This window comes from Catharus ustulatus, chromosome 1 (genome assembly GCF_009819885.2).
Source record: "Catharus ustulatus isolate bCatUst1 chromosome 1, bCatUst1.pri.v2, whole genome shotgun sequence".
Lineage (NCBI taxonomy): Eukaryota > Metazoa > Chordata > Aves > Passeriformes > Turdidae > Catharus > Catharus ustulatus.
The window spans coordinates 65,638,423-65,661,726 of NC_046221.1; the positions used below are offsets into that span (position 1 = coordinate 65,638,423).

A 23,304-nucleotide genomic window follows, 5' to 3' on the forward strand; every position below is an offset into this window, starting at 1 on the left:
TGCCTCCCGGCCCGCGCAGGCACCGGGGCTGCTCCGGCCACCGCAGGGGCTGCAGGCACCGGGGCTGCTCCGGCCGCCGAGGCCGCTGCCGGTGGCGGTCCCGGGCGTGCAGCTGCAGGCGGTGCCGCCGCCGCCTCCCACAAAGGACAAATTCATTTTCCACGTCTCGAGCGCGGCGGCGGAAAGGCTCAGTGCCGGGTGGGTCCCACCGCTACCGGGGGCTTGTGGGGGGAGGACCTCGCTCGGGAAAGAAAAGCTTCTTGTCTTCTGGACAGCGTCGAATTATATCATGTTAGGAAGCAAGTTATTACCACGATCACCTTAAATTATTAGAAAGCCACAGTGCTTTCCTTTTCCTCATCTTTGGTTCTTTGGTGGTTTTGTTTTTTTTTAATAGAGTTTGCCAAAACCTACACACAATGTGTGTTGAAAACCACTGATTTCACTTCGTTGCACAACTTGCTGGGCTAAGTGTAAACTCATAGCCCCAGCAACGTTTTCCATTTACAATACGTTCAAAAATGTTTAATTGTAAATGAATTGTACAAATACCTGTTGACTTGTCAAGTAGAAATTTACAGACTCAAACCTTTAAGGGGTAAATGAATGGACAGTGTTTCTTTTTCCAAAGTGTGAGTTACATAACATTTGCATAGTTCGCTGGCACATCCACGCACTATTCATTGCAACGCTCTCCCAAGGTAGCAGGAGGCCGGTGACTGAGTGAGCATTCACCGCGGGTCAGATTCTGTCCTTGCCATGCTTTGCTCTGGAAACCATCCTGTGAGCACAGCTCCACGGAGAGAAGCGGGTGGGACACTAATGCAAGGGCCCTTTTACACCCCTCTCCTCGGTGTCAACAGCAGAGCTCTTCAGAGCTGTCGCCTGCGGGAGCTACAGGCCATCTGTGCACACTTCCCAGGCTCTTCCTTCTAAATACCAGATCTAGCAGTAGATCTAAGTACTTCGTAGAACACATAAAAGGTATGCTTGCTTTGACTGAACACAGAGTTGTAGGTGTTCCCAAACATACACAAAGTGGCAATTTTCAAACCCTGCAAAGTAAGATTGGACTTCAGGGTAAGTGGAAGATAAACAGAAATGCCCACACAGACAGAGCTCAGTCTGACAACACAAGATTGTTGTCATTCAGACACAGATCAAAAACGTGCCTCTAGATACTGCTTTGATTCATTGTTTATCTCTGACGTGTCTTTGTACTTTACAATTTTGTTGAATCTTGCACCTACTTAACCTGAATCACGGCACAAAAAGGGATTTCTGAAGTGTAGTGAAACTATTTGGATTGATTTCATACTGGTTGCACATTTCATGTTTGTATTTGTATTTACTAACAACTCTTTAAGCTCCTTAAGGCTCAGGCATGACAAGCCTGATGATGGATGCAACAGTCTGCTAATCCTGAAACACTTAGGTGCCGTATAAAAAATGAAATGAATGTAGAATGCAGAACCCCCTTAGGAAACACTGTGCAAATTGAGTGTTCTTGTCAGCCAACGAATGTAAAATGTGCAGTGAACACCTGATGATTCTCAGTTTATGTTATTGATCACAGCTTAACTGCATGCTACTCAAATAGTTTTCAAGTTTTTGTCTTTTAAATTATATTAATTAGCACAATTATTGGTTCATATTTCGATTCCTGCTTTCAGCAGCAATTAAATAACCCTTACATTCAAAACCCTTACACTGCTCCTAATGTTAACAACTATATACTTGGCATTTGCACAGAATTGTCTCAGAATTTCACAATTTTGACATGTTGAGGAAACCTTGTCACATGACTGTTAAAAAAACTAAGTGTAGACACACACACATATATTTATTTAAATGACTCATACAGGAACACAGAGCAACAGTACCTACATTACTAAAAAAGTAGCATCCCATCATTTGTTGCTGCGGATAAAATTCCAAATGAGAGGTATTTAATGTCTACTTTGATGCACAGCACTTTCTCTGCAATCCACAGATGACCTTTTCTGTAGTTTTGCCCACAGACTTGCTAGTTTCTGTCCTGATGGCAGGACACTGCAGTAAACAGGCCACTTTGGAAACAAAATAGAGGCAACCCTGGGGGACTTTGTAAAGGAAAGCCTAGATTTCTGCTCCCAAAAGCTTCTCATACATTGTTTTATGCTCCATACCAAGAGCCAATGAACATTGCTTGCTAATACAAGCTGCTCTGAACTAACTGAAAAGAGCTGTTTTTATTAACAGTGGCTGGTGGTCATGTTTAAAACTGCACTGCCTGGTGCACTTCAGCATAAAACACAAGCTTGTAATGTATGCTGAAACATGTAACTGCCCTGTTTTACAGCCCCCTCAAACCAGTTTTCACCATTAAATGCTACTGAGTTATGATGTCTAAGAAATGTACCCTTTGATATCTAAAAGTGAGCCCCAGGTATCTCCAGGAGATCTACATTTCACAGAACTCTCATCTGCAGATGGAGCTAGCTGTCAAAACTCAGTATGTCCTTAACATTAGGACTCTTGACAGTAGAGGAGCACCCTCTCTGTGATGGAGTAAGGAGAGGAGGCTATAGGAAGCAGCTCTAAAAAACTGCTTAAAATTACTTATCCCTTTCCAATTTGTCCTTCTTCCAGTACCGAGGCCTTTACGTTACATTTAGAACCTTTCATTATACTGTTTAAACACCTTAGAAAATGCTAATATTTTATACCAATATCATTATCTCATCCAGGTCTTTCAAATCTCAGCTAAAATAAGTAAGTGAACTTCATCAGATTCAGAGAAGAAATCAATATAGAAGTGTTGATACAGCAAACCATCCCAAAGTAGTAAACTGAGAATCAGCATTGTTACTCATAGTCAAAATGAGAACATAACCAGTTTCAAACTATTTTCTTGAATTTAGAAATTTCCCTTTAAAACATATCTGATTTTTTTTTCAAACTGATCCCCTCCTTCTCCCAAATTATAGCTTTGCAAACTTTTTCTGAAGTCTTCTTAACCCATATTGTCTTAGTATATCAGGGAGATGCAACAACCAATTATTAAACTGTTGACAACATAGTGAAACTACTCCACCAAGCAGTTTACTACTCTGTAAATCAAAAAGATACTATGAAGGGCAGAGAAGGTTTCCAAAACATAATCAAGAGAAGTCATCATAGCTGTTGAAGTTCCACCAGAAAAACCTGTGACTGAATGAAATTTACCTACACCTAGTATATAAATTCCTAAAATACCAGATTTGGTTTATCTTTAAGGGTCTGTCAGCTACTAAAGGATCAATGAGACCATTATCTTCTATTTCTCCTCAAGATGAAGGTGCATCTAATGTGGTATGCCTAGAATATCAACATACGTAATTTAGGCAAATCATCTCCACTGGGTAAATACATCCCTCTTTACAAAATGACAATCTAATTTATCATCACAACCTGAAGCACAGCCTTTGGATGTCTTCTGTCACAATTCTGAATTAATCCAAACCTATTCATCTTACAGGAAGTAGTTTGTTGTCTTCAAACATCTGTCTTATGCCATTTGTGTAGCCCATGGCTCAATAATATTTTTGTCTCCTTATTGTGTGTTAACAATTAGCTTGTCTAATTACGTATTGTTGGTAAATAATTTACATTTTCCCTTTTGAAATGACCACCATCTGTGATTGCACTGGCTTTAAAAAAAGCTTTAAAATAAAGAATCTGCATCTGTCTTGCCTAAATTGGGCAATGATTAATATACATTCCCCAAACTTTCCTTTTTACACAGTATATAGATTGCACTATTTTCGAATATGTTTATTCTACATATTCTACAGATTGCCTGGAGCGGCTGTGGATGCCTTGTCCCTGGAAGTGTTCCAGGTCAGGTTGGTTGGGGCTCTGAGCAACCTGGGCTAGTGGAGGGTGTCTCTGCCCTTCCCCCACTGCCAGGGGATTGGCCCTTTAAGGTCCCTTCCAACCCAAACCATTCTGTGATTCTAAATATTTTGTAGTATTTGTGTTACACGTATTTCCTGGGTTTACTCCCAATTCTACGGGACTATGCTTTACATGCATCTAAGATGAACAACTCACGGAAGTGGGACACTCAATCTCATTTCCTCTCATTCACTCTCCCTTTACCTGGTCCATCCACCTCCAAATCCTCACACCAGCCAAGAAATTGCTCTTGGGATAACGCGGCTTTCAGACAAGTCACCTGCACTGGCTAGTTCGGGCTGCTTTCCTTCAACATACCGTCTGTGCACTCCCGACTCCCGTTGAAGGCAACGTGCACACCAGCCTGGCCTCCTCTCAGGCGCCAAGATTAAGTCTTAAACTTAAGAACTGAACTCGGGCCACAGCGCGGGGAGTGGGACTGGCCCTCGGCTCTTTCGGGGGCCGCCTGTGACCCTACATTTTGCAGGAGCAAGGAGGCTCCTGCCTCACTCCGCAGCCGTTCCCCCCCGTTGGCGGCAACCCCTGGTCCCGCCGCGGCCCGCGCGAGGCGCGGCCGTTGGAGCGGCGCGGGCCCGCCCGGCGCCGCCGCAGGGATGCGCGCAGGGATCCCGCGCGCGGGATGGCGGCAAGGAACGGGCGCTTTGCACCAGCCCCCGCGGGGAGGAGCCGCGCTGGAGTAACACGGAGTGGGAAGTATGCCACGCTCCTGGGAATTGTTCCTCGTAGGCGCGCGTGAAGCATAGTCACGTAGAACTGGTAGTAAAAGTAGGATATATGTGTAACACAAACACTGCTAAATACTTAAAAACGTAGAACGGCGTGGGTTTGAAGGGACTTTAGATGTCATCTAGCCCCAACCTGATGCGGCCAGGGACATCTTCCACTAGCCCAGGCTGCTCAGAGCCCCATCCATCCGAGCTGCAACACTTCCTGGGATGAGGGATCCACAGCTGCTCTGGGCAACCTGTGCCAGAGGTCTTGGGAAACACTACCATTCACATACTGTGTACGAAGGGAAAGTCTGGGAGCGTATATTAATCACCGCCAAATTTAGGCAGGGTAAGAGGTGCGGATTGCTTACTTTAATGCCTTTTTTTTAAAGCCGCTGCAATTACAGACGGCGCCAGTTTTAAAAGGGAAAACGCGGCCTGGCGCCCTCACACCCCCTGGCCCCCCCCCTCCCCTCAGCGGGAGCGCGCGGTCACCGGCGCGCGCGGCCTGACGTCACCGCGGGCGGGCGCGCGTCACGCGCGCCCTCCCCGCGCCGGCCGGGCCGCGGGCGCTGATTGGCCACCGCCTTCCCGCTTCCTCCTCGCCGCCCGAGAACCCGCCATTTTGAAAACCTTGTTGATTCCGGGAAGGAGGGAAGAGGCAGAAGGAGAGGGAAAGGGCAAGAGTGGCTGGCGGCTGTCGGGCTACGCTGCGGCGGGGCGTGAGTGCGTCGGTGCGCCCGGACCCGCCTCGTCCAGGAGTAACTGCTGCCTTCAGCTGCTGCCGCCGCCGCGCCTGAGGAGGGAGCCGGGAGCCGGGGCTCGAGCTGAGGTGGGTCCCGCCGCCATGGCCGTAACGGCGCCCGAGAGCGGTCCCGCCTCGCCGCGCCCGGGCCGAGCGGGGACGGACTGTGACGAGGAGAAAGGAAACGCGGCCGCCGCGCTCCCGTCCCGCCCCGGGGACGCGCCGTGTGCGGGGCGCTTGTCGCCGGGGCCGCCTCCGTCGCGGCCCCTGCCCGGCGTGTTGGTGGGTGCGGCGGTGTCCTGCGGCGGCAGCGGGCGGGGCGGTCCTGCGCCCGGCGGGAGCGGGGGGGGCGATGGCGCCTTGGCCGCCGGCGCCACCGGGCGCTGCGCATCGCCCTCGCTTTGCCCCGGCATCCAGCTTACAGATCGGGATGGGGGAACAGGTGGGAAGTTCCCGTCTGAAAAGGGCGGGAGACCTTCTCCCGGTGAAGGTGAATCTTTTGCTAAGCAAAACGTGGTCTCGAAACTAGGTGGTGGAAAGCTACGAAGTCTCTTAACTTTTTCCATTCTGTTCCCGTTGAAAGGGGAAGGCAAGACAGCTTGAAGTGTTTCTCTTGCTTTTACTCATGCCTTCAAGTAAAAGTCGGTAATTACCGTGAAAATGCTAGATTTCTTATTACAAATGAAATACTGGTAGCAATACCCTGAAATATATATTTTTCAGTGATTCAGCCAGGAAACTTTTACTTTTCCCCGTACGATTGATAATAGATATTAACTCATGTTTTCTGCTATTTGGAACATGACTGATCTCTGGCACCTGCTAATGCTACATAGCAGCAGCAGATTTAAATGTTACTTATTGCTCCTGATCTCTTGCAGATAATACTGGCTTTAATATTGCAAAAAAGAAAATGGTTAATTGTGTGAAACTCTGTTCCGGATATAAACGGTGAAAATTTTGAAAGCTGGAATTTTAAAAAAATGGAACATATGGTTATTTTGCTCTATTGGATAGGCGTTTTCTGTCAGTAGGGAAATGGTACACGCATAACTAAGATATTTTAAAGTTTATATGTAGGCCACTTCAGATACTAAGAAAAGACTCTTAAATATGCTAGGCATGAAGCATTTATTCTTTTTTGTTGTAGATCTGCAAATTAAAACCAGGAAGTATTTTCATGCCCAAAGATGCAGCAGCTGTCTGGGTTATGAAAGCAGTGTTAATTCTTTCCTGAATTGCTTGCAACTTTTTTTTTAATGTTTCTGTTCCCATATCCCACCTAAGTAAGTAACTTGTTTTAAGTTACAAGGAAACTTGCATGCATAGTTAACCATGATCAAAAATAAGTATGAAGTCTATAGCAGGGTGCAGTAAAATGGTGATATCTTAAAACACTGCAGTTTTTAATAGATAACAGTATCAGCTGCTTTGAATGGGTGTTTCTGAATGCTTCACAAAAGCAGCTTGAAGAACAGAATTGTGTGAATAGAATTTACAGCCTTTTAAATGGCTCTTCCAGAAGGGATGGCAACTTTTTCTGAAAAGTTGTGTGTATGTTGAACACCTTAGTGATCAGTGAATGTGAATAATAGCACTACCAGCACGCTGCTTCTGCTGCACAAGAAGATCATTTTTGAAAGCAAGATTCCTGTGGTTTTCATGGATGTTGTTCTATTGATGATGGTTTTCCCTGACTCTTTCTGCAGAAACATACACGATGTCTTCTGTTGAGTCATCAAAAGAAGACACAATGTCATCAGAAAAAACAGATGAGAAACAACCTGAAGCTGAAAACAAAGCTGAGGAAAGTGATGAAGATGAAGAAGAAGAAGAGGAGGAGGAGGAAGAAGAAGAAAAGGGTACTTGTTTTTCCATTGAATAAATCGTTCTTTAATGAATGCCAAGCTGTTGAATGCAGTTTCCTGTGATTTTGGCTAATTGTACAATTATTGAGGAGATTCCATGGTGCATCTGTCTCACGGGTCGTAATAGCTTTCCAGTAGGCTGTAAGAGGCAATGCTAAAAACAGTGCTGAAGAAAAGATTGCCAGCGTCCTGGACTTGTGTACTAGGGATTCTTTTGTTCTTGTATAAATTTATCTATGATTATAGGAGCTAATATCTCTTATCAAATTACATTTTACCAGTACCACTCTGAAGTGATCTATGTTTACAAAGGAGAAACTTTTAAGTTTGTGGTAGGTTTGGAAGCAATATGGATGTCTGTGCTTAACTACAGTGAATTAATTTTCTGAGTATCTGAATGTAATTACAGTAATTTCACGATTATAAGCCGCACCATTTTGACTAAAATTTTGGTCCAAACCCAAAGTGCAGCTTATAATCAGGTGCGGCTTATATATGGACAAAGAACAAAAAGTTGCTGTTTTAGTTTGGAGGACAAGTGTCTGCTGAGAAAGGCAGGAGCTTCTCTTTGAAATGGAGAATGTAAACCCACTCCCTCCAAATTATTATAATTTTGAAATCAAGGGGCTTTCAGGCAAAAATATGGGAATTAGGAATAACAGTTCTTTGCTAGGGAAATTAAAATAGAAATACAGTACTACAAAGAAACAAACTCCAAACCCTGACAAAGTCAGAGTACAACCTGACACCCTGTCAGGCAGGGTGTTGGTAGCAGTCCCATTAAATGGTGGCTGCATCCTCCTGCAGTGACAGATGTGATTCAGTTGGAGCAGTGCTCCTGTAGAAGGTGCAGTTTCCCTCTGGAGGTCCAGTGGTGATGTGGAGAAATCTGGTTTTCCTCTGGAGTCCAGTGGAGAAAGGACTCCCTTAGTGTCCCAAAACCTCTGTTTTTATCTTGGTAAGAAATGTTGGGCTCTTGCCCCTGGCTGGAGCAACTTCCAATGGGATGCAGTAATTTTATCAGTCACACAGTGGGACTCAATGGCCATTAGCAGAAAATGACTCGCTGGAGGAAAGATGGGTTGTGAAAAGATAAAGAACAATGCCCGACCTGGTTTCAATGGATGGCCCATTAGCAGAATATCTGCTGTTGAGATAAGGATCACTGTCCCCACCCTCAACAGATGGTGATAGAATAGATACCTTTTATCACACTCTGTATTGTAACATGCGGCTTATAATCAGGTGCGTGCGGGTTTTGTATGGACAAAGAACGAAAAGTTACTGCCACCCGGAAGTGCGGCTTATACTCAGTGCGGCTTATAATCGTGAAATTAGTGTATATTGGGTCAGCAGTGATTCCTTTAGACTAATTTTGGTAATGAAATATTGTGGCAATATGGTAGGATGACCAAGCAAGGCAAGTTTTTTGTTGTGGCATGTAATTTAAGGTAGTCAAGGAGAACAAAACCAGAACATTTTTTGCATAGTAGTTCCTTGATAATTTCTATTGTGAAGTCTCCAGGCATCTGTCTCCATCCATCTATTTCAAAAGGAAACCATTCATGGAAATAGAGCTGTAATGTGACACAGTGAAAAACATGTCACTGATCTCTTGGATCCTTGAAAGAGATGAAGTTTGTCTTTAGGAAGGGTAGTAGGAAGAAGACAGATTATTTGGAAAACAGTGGAGTAATTAGCATTGGATTTTCAGAAAAAAATTATTCTTGTTCTAGTTTTGGTTATGTTCATACAGGTTTTGAAGCTGCTTTCAGATGTTAAAGCCAAGACAGCCCATCTGTTTAGCTCTAAGGATAGTATTATTTGAGATCAAGTATTTTAGTATGAAATGTTTAGGTGAAGCTTTAGCTTTTTATTTGGAGTGGTATCATTAAATTATTGATGTGCAGGGTATATGTAAAACAATTTAAATGTATTATTAGTAAGCAGTACCAGAATTACTGAGAATAATGTTCTTGTAGTATTAGTGACACTTGTATTGTGGCCTGCAGAGCATTTTTCTCTGTACCCTGGGATGTGTAGTACAGTCCCACTGCACTTGTGCTTCTGCCTCTCCTGCTAAAATGTGTGGTTTCTCCAGTCCAGTAGTGGGAAACAAATCTGTGTGCAGGCGTCCTGAACCCTGCTTTTGCCTATCTGGTGGTAGTGTTCTTCACAGTGCTGTGTGTGTATGGAGTGCAGCATCCAAGGAGAATGTGCAAACAGGGTCAGTTTGGTACCTGAAAAAGGCAATGAAAGGAGAGAAGGATGGGTTTCTGAAAACATGTAGTCTGCAGTCTCCATCATGGTGAAGTTACCTTGAGGAAATGCCCAGATTTGTCTTCAAGGTTACCTTGGATACAGGATTGTGGTGAAGAACTAGAGAAACTTCTAGTTATCTATGTGCAGCTCTGCAGAACCATGTTGGCTTATTAGCCCAAGGTCTCATAGTGCCATAGTACCTGGTTGTATCATCATCTGGTTTTGATTTGCTGTTTCAAAGTGTCAGTGTTGTGTTGCCTGTCACTTCAGTCAGATCTGCAATGAAGAATATTGTCTTTAAGGAAGCTGTCTTTTGCAGAGAAGAGCCTCATCGTTGAAGGAAAAAGGGAGAAGAAGAAGGTTGACCGACTGACCATGCAAGTGTCCTCACTGCAGAAGGAACCTTTTACAATTACACCAGGTAAGCTTGACTTCTCACAAATTGTGGGTGTTAGGAATGATAATGAAAACTCTAGTAAAATGAAATTGCTAATTCGTTGTAGGTGAGACCTAATTTATGAGTCGTGATCCTTTTTAAAATAATAAGGCTATCATATGAAAACCCTCTTTTATTCTGTAGCATCAGTTTAAACTGTAAAAGTTACATGATGTTTAAACTTAATTGGAATAGGATCTTCAGTACCTCACCACTACTAACAAAGCAGGAGCAGCCAGAATAGAAAGAAATGCCAAATCCTTGTACCTTGTAGTTTCAAGTAAGGCAGGTAAAGAGCCTGTCAGGGTGCTGAACTGATAGGGAAAGGCCTGCTCAATGTTTGACCTATTATAATGTCTAATGCTGTTTTAAGTAATTTCTTTACTTTTAAAAATAGGCAGTAGAAACTTTAAGTTAAAAGCACATAGGTAAATGCAAATGTGATGAATAGAATAAATGATTTTCATTGTTACAGGAAAAGGACAAAAACTCTGTGAAATTGAGAGGATACAATTCTTTCTGAGTAAAAAGAAGACAGATGAACTTAGGAACCTGCACAAACTCCTCTACAACAGGCCAGGCACTGTAAGAATTTCAATCTTACATATCCATTAGTTCTCCTGTATAGTGAAAATGTTTGTAAGGCAGTTTTTTACGTTTGCACATATGGATCTCTTTCTGAAGTGCTGTTTATTACAAGCTACTTAGAAAATGGGTATTTCCAGGACCAGTTAAGTAAACCTTGTCCTTTTAACTCCTATAAACTCTCTTCCTATAAAAATCCTGTGACAGGGTGTACTAAATCAAAAGATTCTTGAATGTAGATTTGATTTTTTTTCTCTTTTAATGGGGGAATGGTGGATTATCTTGCAAAGATGAGTTGAAAGTAATTTATGGTTCACATGGTAAAAACTGCTGACATACAGATGACTCTCAAAATACTCCACATATTAATACATTGCTGCTTATCTACTATTCTTCTCTTTGTTTGCATTAAGCAGTAGAAAGATAAAAGTGATAAAAATCACTATTAAGATTTTCTATAGGAAAATTTTCCTAAGAAAATTAAAATATGATACTGTCCATTTTATATTTAAGGATGATACTTAAAATATAATGGCATATCTTTCTTGGAGTGGTTTATGTATCACTGATTGTGCCTTAAATGTCAGAGTAAATATGACCCATTTTCCTTGCTAATGGAGACAAAACGTGAAATTGAGGCAGATTAAACTGAACTATTTCTATACGTTTACTATAATTATTGCAACTTTTAAATTATCTTTATGTGTTTTGGAGACTTGAACAGCTAACATAGAAACCAGAAATTGAATAGTACTAGTACAGATGCGTGCTAGCTCTAATTTCTCTGACCGCTGCTTCCGATGCAATGTTTGTTTAAATAGCAAAGAATGATCTGTTGCCACAAGTATTCAGAAAAGGGATATATCAGTATGGTTTCAGTCAAAACTATATTTAATCAGTTTTTGGCAACTCAGAATGCTGTTTAATATAGTGAAGGCCAGATCTTGTCTTGTATGCATGTATTTATATGTGCCTTTAATTGTAATTAGCATTTTTAATAAAACATACCAATACCACCTGCAAATTTTCTTTAGGTGCAGGACAAAGCTCTTTGGAAAAGGAGCTCAGGTTTGATAACATCATAAATTAGTGGAGAAACAGCAGAAGCAAAATAGTAGAACTATTGAGCTATTGAAAGCTAGTTCAAATTATTCTTGATAGTCTCAGAAGACTGAGAGATCTGGGGTTACTTTTTGACTCCTTTTACGAAAAAAAAAATAAAAAGAGAGATGAAGTGAAAACAAGAACTTAAATACATTTGTGATCTTGATGGGAGCAATATTCCCGCTGTAAGGGCTGTTGCAATGGAAACCAAGATCAGACATCAAGTTTTATGGTAGAAGTTGTAGATTGGGTGGTAGGTAAATGCAAAAATTTGTCCTGCTAAATAAGTTCAAAATATAGTCATAATCCTGTATAAGGCTTCAGAATAGCTAGTAAAGCAGATCAGCTTTAGCATAAAAAATAAAATTCCCTATTTTGTAACAAATTACAGGATACAAAGTGTGCAACAGGCTTCATAATGTAGTTTTGCAAACCTGTAAGTCATCATATGGTACAGTCTAAATGAACTTGAAATGGCAGGTGACTTTATTTAGTAAGTTGTTGAAAGTACCACAGTCAGAAAAAATTGAACTTAATTGTTGTAGTTTGTTGCAAGTAAAGACATGATCCATGTAGGTTGTAACTTACAAGGTGTAGCTTTGTGAACAGAAAGTTAAGTGGTAGAACAGATTTTTCTTGTGTGAGAGGTTAACAGTTGTTGGATGAAATCTTTTAAACTGCTTGCAATGAAAAGTAATCTGTGTGTTCTGTTCTAGGTTGCATCTTTAAAGAAGAATGTGGGTCAGTTCAGTGGGTTTCCATTTGAAAAAGGAAGTGATCAATATAAAAAGAAGGAAGAAATGTTAAAAAAGTAATGATCTCTTGATACTTAACATAGCTTGATTCATGATATGCACTCTATTATTTCTTCTTTTATTCCAAAATTTTACTTGAGATTAAATTTAATCTAAAAGCCAGGCATCTGTTTACTAGAGTTCTACAGTTTTTTTCTGAGTTCATTTTAATCACACAAACCAGTCTTTTAAGACAGCTTGAAATGTACTAAGAGTTAAATTGTGAACATTTTATTCATAATTCCTACATTCCTGGCTTTAACTATTGCATGCTAACTAGTAGATTCTTCTGCTTAGTGAGAGGAAAGCATTATTTCCCCAGGGCAAGTATAACGTTGTGAACACATTGTACTTTATTCATGGTGCAAACCTGCATCCTTTTATACCTCAAAACCTTATTCCTTCAGAATCAAGGCCATTTCTGTTTATTATATATTAAACGTACTAGAATTGCTGTTAGCAACTGGTCTCAAAAACCTTTTTTTTCTTTTTTACTGTCTCCCTTCACAAGTTGCTTTTCCATCAACAGGAGAAGCTGCTGCAACTTAGTTTGGGCTGAAAGGGTTTAAAATGCCCTTGCATATTTGTGTAGCTAGTTGTAACACATGAAAGAACTAATAACATCTACACAATGTATTCTAAAACGGGGTGGGGGGGCAGGGGTTAGTGCCTATTTGCTGAAGCCTTCTTACATATGCAGTTTTCCCAGGAGTATGGTTTCTCAAATACGTGAGAATCTACGAGACAAACTGTCTCCTGATGGGAGTTTTGACCATTTCCCAAAGGTTTAATTGGATAATTCCCCTTATCAAAAAAAGGCTGCAAAATAAAACATGAAAGAAAGTGCAAAATTACTTTCTGTATGAAACAGCTGCTAGTTTAGTCTTCTGCAAATATTCTGAAACCTGGTTGCATACGAAGGTGCAGAGCCCTGTGTGCTTGCCTTACTGTGGCAGCTTCTGCTGCTGTTTGTAGCTGTGTGGAACACAAACTGTTGCTCAGTTTGTTAATTTGTTCTGCCTCTGTGGTTGATTTCTGCCCAGACTTTACACTTGCATGTCATATTTTAACATGCAATAAGCATTGAAAAAGGTCAACATGTATTTTGCAGAACCTTACTATTCAGGCTATAGATCATAAAGAATGTAATACTTTTTTTACTATCATTCCTTAACTTTTTAAAATATCCTATTATATAGACAGATAGATTTGGGAATTCTGTTTTATTTTGCTTTATGTAACATAGTGGTGATTCTTTGCTTAACCATAGATAAGACTGGAAGTGTAGTTGGCTGTGTATATATATTGTCAGGCGGCTGGCACAAACCAGACAGCAGCTTCTACCAGTCAGATGTTGACTGTTTAGGATGTGATACCGAATCTCTTTTTTTCTTTTATTTTCTTTCCCCCTACAGATTTAGAAACGCAATGTTGAAAAGTATCTGTGAAGTTCTTGACTTGGAAAGATCAGGAGTTAATAGTGAGCTCGTAACCAGAATATTAAACTTCCTGATGCATCCAAAATCTTCAGGCAAGGTGAGATGCAGATTGCTATGCTTGCTTTTATAGCTCTGTTCTGATGGAAAATGCATGTCTCCTCTATTGCTCATTGCTTGCTTGTTTCCAGTGGTAATACAATTACTGTTCTAACTTGCTGAAGTAGGAATGACTTCTTGAAAGAGAGTAGTTCTACTACTGTAGGCATCCATAATGTAGTGAGGACTTAAATAGAAATTCTGTTTACATGTGGGTGTACCCATTGCACTCTGTTAGAGCACAGAAGTGTGAGTTCAACACATGGAGCTAATTAGGATATGCATTCCCAAATACCAATTAGCCTCTTCTTTGTGGGTGGAGGAGAATAGATACGTGAAAGGACATGAAAATCAAGTGTCAAATGTTACCTGTGTTTGCTGTCTTTGACAAATGTATAAATTATCACATTTGGACATCACCAAATAAAATTTGTTGCAGGGTACAAGGAATTGGATTTAGCCAGTGCACTAGATTCAGAGTGCCACTGCCAATACTGCTGAATTCTGTTGTGAATATTCTTGGAGTTTCAGTTTTTAATTTAAAAGTAATACTAAAATAATTGCACTGTTGCTCAGGAAATTGAATCTATTACCAGCAAACACTGGGAAGTGATGTGAATAAGGGGTCAACATGCTGCTTTAGGGACACAGGTACTGAGTTGCAGCAAAATGCAGGTTTGCATAAGATGTGACAAAATTCTTTCCTTTAAGCCTTGTGAGTAGTCAGCTGACTTGTAACCAACAGAAAAGGCTTGTTTTATGGATTGGTAGGTAAAAGAACAATCTAGAAGTAACTTTTCTTGCTTCCCTCCTCTAATGCCCACTCTTTAAAGATTTCTTTGCTTAAGGAAGGGGTGCACTTAGCTTAGAACTGAAATTTCATTTTGCTTAGCTCTGTCTCAATAGTGAATATTTGCTTACTGAAAAATATTATGACTTAACTGTATATAAAATAGTTTTGGGTTGTGTTAAGGCGCCTCTATATCTATTTACTATTCTTTCATGTATTTTGAAAGAATTTATCTTTTTTAAATTCTCTTTTGTATTCCTATTTGGGTTACACACATCTCTTGTCTCTCAGCCATTGCCAAAGTCCAAAAAAACACAAAGTAAAGGTGGCAAAAAAGAGCGCACTAGCTCTGGAACAACAAGAAAAGCAAAACGCGCCAAGTACCCAGAGATCTTGTCAGATGAATCCAGTAGTGAAGAAGATGAAAAAAAGGAAAAGGATGAGTCTTCAGAAGAAAAAGAAAGTGAAGATGAGGTAATGAGTTGTTTTATTTGTTTTTCAGCATTGCTATCAATTGGTAACTCTTGGAACACAGAGTTGGGGAGTAAGTTATGTTTAACTGAAAAAAAAGGGAACACATCTGCAATTTATAAGAGGTTTTCTTAAATTCTTGGTGTGTCGAATTTAGAGAATCATTTAGAGAAAAGGCAAAAGTTCTCGTTCTTGGGTGCATGTATGCACTTTATAAAACCATTTGCTATGTGTTGTTTTGGGGCAACCAGGATTGCTAATGTAATTGATTGTATTTCTTACATCATCTTGTGATGACTTTATTGTAATTTCATAACGCAGTCTTTGATTTGATACCTAGGACTTGACTTTGAATTCAGGAGAAGTCACTGACCTACCTGACTGCATTGGTTTGGGATCTTGTTTACATAGTCCTCCTGGATTTTAATCTCTCTTTTCAGGTTTTGTTTCTTAAAGTAAGCAACACAGTAGGCAGCCTTAGAAAAAATCCCTGCAGTCTCTGAAGTGTCTTAAAGAAAACATGAAATACAATGAGATTAAAACTTTGTGCACACCAGGCAAGAAGCGTCAAATCATGGAATACTTTGGGTTGGAAGGAATTCTTCAAAGGTCATCTAATCCAATCCTCCTGCAATGAGCAGGGACATCAACTGGATCAGTTTGCCTCATTCAACCTGGCCTGGAATGTTTCCAGGGATGGGCATTCACCACCCTCATTGTAAAAGAAATTATTTCTCCTCTAAATCACCCTCCTTCAGTTTGAAACCATTATGCCAGATCCCTGCAACAAAGTGCAATTAGTCAAACTGCTAGTGTCAGAGCAAGTTTTTTATGGAAGCTATGAAAACCTTGGCTGTAACATAAGGCCACTGTTTACTTGGGTTACATTCTGCCTGTTGAAGTGAAAGTGTGACAGGCTGTTAGGTTAATAGCCTGAGCTATAGGAAATAGTAGCAATCTTTTGTTGAGAGGCAATTAATGTAACTTTGCAGTTTGTTTGCTTGATAGGTGTTGGATTTAATGTGAAAAGATGCTCCAAGAAAATTCCTGTTCCTCCATGAATTCTTACTGTGCTTTTTTCTTTCCTTATAAATGGCAATTGAAAGAGGGCTGAAATAATAAAAGTTGATATATATGTTAATTTCCTCAGGAAAACGGTTTCTACTGTGAGGAGAGGAATATCTGTTTCAGAGGCAAGAGTTGTCTTATTTCTGAGAACTCAGTTATTTTTTAAAAAAACCCCAAATCTAAAACTGTCCAAACAAAATTCTAACAAACAAAAAGGCCTAACAGTAAAATTCATTGATGTAACTGGCTCATCTTTGCCTTCGTTCAGACTGTAGGAGTTCGGTATGTCTGCAATGGCTGAGTGGACTAAAGTCTTCAGAAACTGAAGTTTAGGTGCATGGAATAAAAGCTTAATTATTACAAAAACACTGGTTTGTCAAATTAGTTTGAAAATAGGACCTGCTGAAATGGAGAATGTGTTTGTACAGCTTTAAGATTGAAACATTTTTTGAAGAGTTAGGTTTATAACAGCTTTTGATATACTACAGGTAGAAGGCTTTCGGCAGTGTATCTGTTTTGTGCACCAGCTCTATTGGAAACTTAGGCATGGAGTGGCTGGAGTAAATTGTCCTCAGAGTGGGAACTTTTCCTTTAAGAAAAAGGGGTATGGATTGTTCAAGTAATTAATCATTACTTTAATTTTCTGATTTTCTTTTTATAGCCCCCTAGAAAAGCATCTAAAAGAGAAAAATCTAAAAAGATGACTTCTAAAACCAAGAAAGCTGTGAAGGGTGCAAATGTCAAGAAGGCAGACAGCAGCACTACTAAGAAAAACCAGAATAGTTCTAGAAAAGGTAAATGCTTTAAATCTTTCATCATACATTGCCTCGTAGCTTAACTGGCATGCTTATTAGAAAGCAAGCTTTTGCACCTTATTGTGAAAGAAAAGGGAATTTTGTAAATTGTCGGTGTACTTGATGTTTCTTTCCTTGAAACAGTATTTAATAAAAAAGCTGTTGTTTTGGGTGTATTTCATGTATTTCCTGCTGTGTGTACATGTATTTTATTTGCGTATAAACTGACGGTATCAGGCAGGTTCTCCATTTTGCTGGAAGCATGTTGATAAAGTTCTGTTTGGGCCTCTACAGTGGCTTTATACAACTTTTGTAATTGATCCAAGGGTGTGTATCCCATGTGTGTGTCTTTGGTTCAGCAGCTTGATGTGGGTTTTTTGTTAACATATATGTAGTTTCTCCATGAATCCTTTTGCAGTTGGTTTTCTCATGTCTCATGATGTGCATGAAGAGCATGCAGACACTGAGCTTCCTAATAGCTCTGTAAAGATGGCAGTAGTGAGGGTGGGGACAGTGGTGTCTTGCCAAGCACATTTGCCAGTGAAGAGGTGCAGGTAAACTCTTAGACATAGAAGTGTGCTAAATATCTTTCATAGCCTTATTTCTCAGCAGAGTAACTGGCCTGTGCTGGACATAGTGTATATTCAGTTTGACTTCTCAATGTGGCTGTGTTGCGTGTACACCTTATTCCATCATCAGCGTGTGTGTGTGTATATATATGTATGTATATTTACAAATGTTGTATATGTATTTTTCCTGTAAGTTACATAATATATTTGTAATTTCTTATTTACTTCTCTTGCATTTCTGTTTCCAGGTTATGTTTGCAGTACAAAAATGTTAAGTAGGTCATTCTGTAGGGTCATTATCTAGTTTGCTTGGCATCTGCTCTGAATTTTGTCTTGTTGGCAGTAGAGGGACTGAGTGGATGTTGCATTCATTCAGTCTAATTCCTTTTCTGCTGGAAAAGATTGTAGGAGTGTCCTGTGCTCCTTCACTAATCTTCAGTTACAAAACTCTCCTTACTTGTTCTCATGGTGTTTCTAATAGTAAGTTTACAAAATTACATTGCAAAATTACAGGATCCTAGTGCATGGCACTGCTAGGGGAAAAAAGGAAGAAAACTTCTTTTAAAGGAAGTAATTTTTTATTTTCTTAGGGCTGAAATACCTGAAATTAGAATTGTTGTAATAAATCTTTTTCATTAGTTTGATAGATGAATTTAATCCCACACGTTTTAGAGTACTTGTTGATTTGTAAACTGATGGTTCATCAATAATTACACAAATTCATAAATAAATGTAGTGCTGACAGCACTAGCTTTGTTTTTAAATGGATGGTCTAGCAAGATTTTCTGTTTTAAATGAAAACATCTGGATTGGATGTTTGTAGAAAGTTCCGATGGCTTCTGTTTTTAAGGAAGAAAACAGACAAACTGACAACCTATTACAGTCCAATTTGTTCTTCATATTTAGAAAGCGAGTCTGAGGATAGTTCGGATGATGAACCTCTAATTAAAAAACTGAAGAAACCACCCTCAGATGAAGAACTGAAGGAAACTGTCAAGAACTTGTTGGCTAATGCAAACTTGGAGGAGGTTACAATGAAACAAATCTGCAAGGAGGTAAGTAAATACAATTTTGCAGACTCTTTATAGGAGGTGAATTGTTTGTGGACTGACTTCTGTAATTTTAGAAATCGAAGCTTGTACTCTGCACTTTTGTTCAGAAACTGAATAGTTTTGCATTGGTTTATTTACTTGCTAATAGCTATAACAACAGAGCTTTAATCTTTAGATGTGCAACACTGATACCAGCATCAAAAGGGAGATATTAAAATTAGCTACCTAGGAAGTAGCAGTTTTATCTCCTAACCAAGTGCTATGTGTGACAGTGAAAATATCTGACAATTTACACAGTGCAGCAGCTTTGCTGCTGTCCATAGGGGAGGGAGGGCTGTGTCCCGTGCTCTGTACATTTCTGCTGTCCACCTTGCCACACTCATTCTTCATATGTTCTAAGTCCATTCAGCTGTTTCCTATCAGCATCTGTAGAATAGTTCTCAGCTGAGTTAGTGAGTCAATTCAGCAAGAAATCCATTGTCAGAGAGGTGGGAAAAGTGGGGAAAAGTGACCAAAACATGAACAATACAGTTATCTTGATATTTTCTGGTTAAGTTTCATATTTGGTTTTCCTGGTAATTTCAAGAAGTTGTCTTGAGAAAACTAAACCAGAAGTTACTAGAAAACTGTATGTAACTTCTTTTCATATTTATAGTCATTCTAGAAGTGGGAAATTTAGTATGCTGAAATAAAATACTCTGACTTGGTTGTCAGTGTTGGCATCTGTTTTTTATTTGGCTGGTTCTCTCCCCACCCTGTTAGCCAAAGAGTAGTTTTACAATAGCACTCAAATATGTTGACTCTTCTGGTAGTCTCATGGAAGCATCACAGTTTTACTTATTCTCAAATACCAAGGCTTATTAATTTTTCATTAATTGTTTAGCTTCCTACACTAGTGCAGTGCTATCTGAGTGCTTAAGAGAGCATTTAAAACAAAAATTGGAGAATTCTTACTTGTGTGACTTGGCAAGTTAGGCATTTCAGTTTGTTGATGTGAAAAATTATAGTACTAGTTTAGTCAGTGATCAAGCATAAAAGAGTACGTGCATTCAAATATTTATGTGGTCAGAATAAGGACAGGAAAATAAGCTTGGTCTTTCCCTAAGTAACGGGGCATTTTGGCAGTTGTAGTACTAGAAGTACCAACATCAGGTTTTGTCCTAATTTCATTTAAGCTGCTTCTATTTGTACAGTCCATTGCATGAAAATAATTTGAGATTTTTGTGATGGTTTTTTTGTTTTTACTTTTTTTTAGGTGTATGAAAAATATCCTAGTTACGATTTATCTGACAGAAAAGACTTCATTAAAAAGACAGTCAAAGAGGTAAAGACTTTAACATTTACACAATATTCTGGGTTGGGGTGGGTTGGTTTTTTTTCTTCAGCCTGGCATGGCATCCTCTTACACCAGTTTTAATAGTTTCTTGTGTAATACTGAAAGTTTAGTGTTTGCCTGCCTAAACCTAAACCTTTGATGTTTGGTTAGAGGTTTTTTTTCCCTTGTGTTTCCCTCTTTAAAAAAATAATTGCTTCAGGTTCTTAGCATGCCACTACTACTCTTATGCATTTCTTTGGTAAGCATAACTAGAGTTAATGTTATCATTCTTAATGAGTTGTACTCTGAAAGCTGTGAATTTGCTTTAAATTGCAACCTTAGCTGCAAGATGCATTCTAATTCAGGCACTGGCCACATAGGTTCATAGATAACAATGCATGAGATTGTACAAGTTCTGCAGACCTGTCAGCTCCAGCAAAAGGGAATAAATAAAGACAGATAACTTTTCTCTATGTGCTCTTGGTAGTACAGTTACCATGATGTTGCATTTGAGTTTGCTGTGCTGAAGATCAGGCCTTACCTACTGTACTTACAACAGAGGGTTTATTGTAAGAAAAAATCAGGTTTCATTACTCTTGCTTGCCCTGAAACTAAAAAATGGAACTGTAGAACTGAGGTTCACTTGGTGGAGTTAATAAAGTAACTTCATTTTCTTGTGACTCCACTCAGATGTTGATACATGGCTATCTATAATTGCCGTGTCTATGTCTTGTGCATACCTGCGTCAGTCTCAGCAAAGGCATGCAAGAGCAATTTGTCTGCTCTAGGGATGTTTTTGAGGTTTTTGTGATAGCAAAAGGAGAGTGTATTTTTGTGATAATTTGATACAAAAGGAGAGGTTATATGTGATTGGATTGAGAAAAAGAAGAAAACTAATACACTTCTCTTTTCAGTTGATTTCATGATCTGATTTTACTGTGGCAAATGAAGATTCCTGGGTTTATGTTTCCATGGATTTGAAGATCTGATAGGCACCAGCAAAAGGAATGTGGTATTAAGTCAGAGCTAATTTTTCTGATAAGAGCGTTAATGTAAATTGCTTTGTGTGTTATTTTGTTTTGTTTTTTTGAAACAGAACTGCATTTGATGCAATTTTTAGTTGAACATAGTTTCATGAAGTTTCATGCATGACAATAAATGTTTCCTTTTTTATAGTTTTGTACATTTTGAATTGCATTGTATAACTAGATTCATTAGACCCATTGTAGCTTTTTAACGTGGATTACCAGCATACAGGAGATTTGAAAATTGACTAAGATGAAAGCTGCTTATCTACATGTCTACATGCAGAGACTGGAATATTGCAGTATTGGTTACAAAGATATTTTGAATACATATTAATTCTGAAAATAAGAGTTAGTCACATATTAATCTCTTTTATATTCTGATACATTCTACAGATACAGAATTATTCTGAATCTAGATTACAGTCTTGCATGTGTAGGCACTGAAAGAACTATCACAGCATGGTAACAATTGGCATATAGATGTTATTTTTGTACTTTTAAAAGGCTTTTTGTTGTGTATATAAAGTTATTTCAAATTTCTTTTGTGCAAATCAGTTTTTTAATCTTTATCTTTGAAATTATGACATAAAATGTCAGTGTTCAGCAGTGAGGCAGTGATAACGTGGTGTGCAGAAGTTTTATAAAAATGGGGTTTCATTATGTTTGTCTCATTTTACCTTGTACAGAAACTAAACTGTAGGTTTATACCTGTGGTTTAACTTTATACAAAGACTACAGACATTGTTTCAATGTCTTGGATGTAGTAAATAAAACCCCTCCAAAGGCAAAAGGAAAACTTCTGAAGTTCACTTTGCAGAATATCTTTTATGTTGGTGTCTTGACCTGGTGGCCTAGCATCTCAGAAGTGGGTATCCAAGATATACAGCTGGAGGCTTGTTAACTTTGAAAATCCACAAGTAGGGCTTCCAAATCAGGCAGCACTGATGTGAACGTGTGTTTGTAACCTTCTTCTGTGTGGGAGGGCTTTTCTAAACCTGAGCTTCATTGCCTCAGCATGGAGAGTGGTACTTGTAAGCCTATAGTCTTGAACTTTGGCTGGCAGCTTGTAGGATCAAAGTGAACTCTTTGCATAAATTTTTGTTTAGGTTTTCCCTTCTCCATACACTTTGTTTCAAATATGGGAAGTCTTACACGTAAAATCATAAAACTAAGAGCTGCCGAAGTGTGAGCACAGAATCCCTCTGACTAGAATTGCTGGAAAGACAAAGTGTATTTTTTTTTAAATTTTATTATTGTACAATTGAGAAGTAAGGATTCATAAATTATCTAAATTCCGAAAATGTTCAGCCAGTTAGACTGTTCATCTTACACACACTTTTGAATTTCTTTGCGTGTAATCATTTATAAGGCTGAATGTAATGGGGATTTTTTGTATTCAATAAATGTCTTTCACAAAAATGTAAATCAGTTTTAATTAACATTTGCTTACAGGAACAAGATTGTTTGTTTTATCTCATCTGCTAGAAAGTATTGGCTTCTCTGCTTTAGAAGACATTTGCTGAAATGTATATCCTTGCACCAGAATTTTGTATCATCTGTGAGGTTGATTTGTGTTTTGGTTTGTTTTTTTGTTTCTGAACTGTCTTAGCAGAAAGAACACTTTTTAATTTACAATTAAAAACATTGAAAATTTCCAAGTCAGTCTTAAGAGTGGAAAGTTACTTGTATTAAGTTTTGATGTTTTACAAATACTTGAACTATCTTTTGATTTTCATGTAAATGTACTAGCCAGTTTTAATTATATGGATCAGGACCAAAGTATAAACATTTTTTTAATAGTTTAAATTCTAATGAAAACTTAGAAAAGGATAGCATACTTCTATTTATTGTATATATGCATTAGTTGCCGCTGTGGCATTGCACAGATGGAATGGAAATGAACTTGACAAACTTCAAATGTTTTGTTTAAATCTCTTAACAAATCAGCGTTAGTCCTCAGCAGAGAAGAAATGTGTGTTTCCTTGCTAATCCATACCAGTCTGGCTGCAGCTGATACAGGATTCCAGTTCTTTCTGCAACTGAGAGAAAGGCTGCAAGACAGTACTGAAAGGTAAATAAAATGTCCTGCTTATCCAGATGCTGTTGGATTAGAAGCACATCTGATCAAGGATCTAAATCCTGTTCACAGAGTCTCATAAAAATAGAAATGGGTTAACTGGATAAAAAATAACAGAATCACTTGTACAGGCATGTACCTTCCAGATGCTTAAGGTAATGC

The 23,304-nt window shown here is 39.2% G+C and overlaps 1 protein-coding gene across 1 annotated transcript; it reads left to right on the forward strand.

Moving 5' to 3' along the window:
• Window positions 1-5,242: 5,242 nt before the first annotated feature.
• On the forward strand, window positions 5,243-22,723 carry DEK (DEK proto-oncogene). Its single transcript, XM_033079317.1, has 11 exons — window positions 5,243-5,481; window positions 7,104-7,256; window positions 9,844-9,945; window positions 10,436-10,545; window positions 12,366-12,460; window positions 13,859-13,979; window positions 15,060-15,242; window positions 16,969-17,101; window positions 18,577-18,725; window positions 19,978-20,046; window positions 20,952-22,723. The coding sequence occupies exons 2-11, from the start codon at window positions 7,115-7,117 to the stop codon at window positions 20,961-20,963; spliced, it is 1,116 nt and encodes a 371-aa protein (XP_032935208.1). The 5' UTR covers window positions 5,243-5,481; window positions 7,104-7,114; the 3' UTR covers window positions 20,964-22,723.
• The last annotated feature ends 581 nt before the right edge of the window (window positions 22,724-23,304 follow it).

Bases quoted from the DNA above. Each gene is read 5' to 3' on its own strand.
- DEK (XM_033079317.1), top strand. From the start codon at position 7,115: ATGTCTTCTGTTGAGTCATCAAAAGAAGACACAATGTCATCAGAAAAA. The intron at 9,946-10,435 runs GTAAGCTTGACT...TCATTGTTACAG, and splicing joins ACCTTTTACAATTACACCAG to GAAAAGGACAAAAACTCTGT. The intron at 10,546-12,365 runs GTAAGAATTTCA...GTTCTGTTCTAG, and splicing joins TCTACAACAGGCCAGGCACT to GTTGCATCTTTAAAGAAGAA.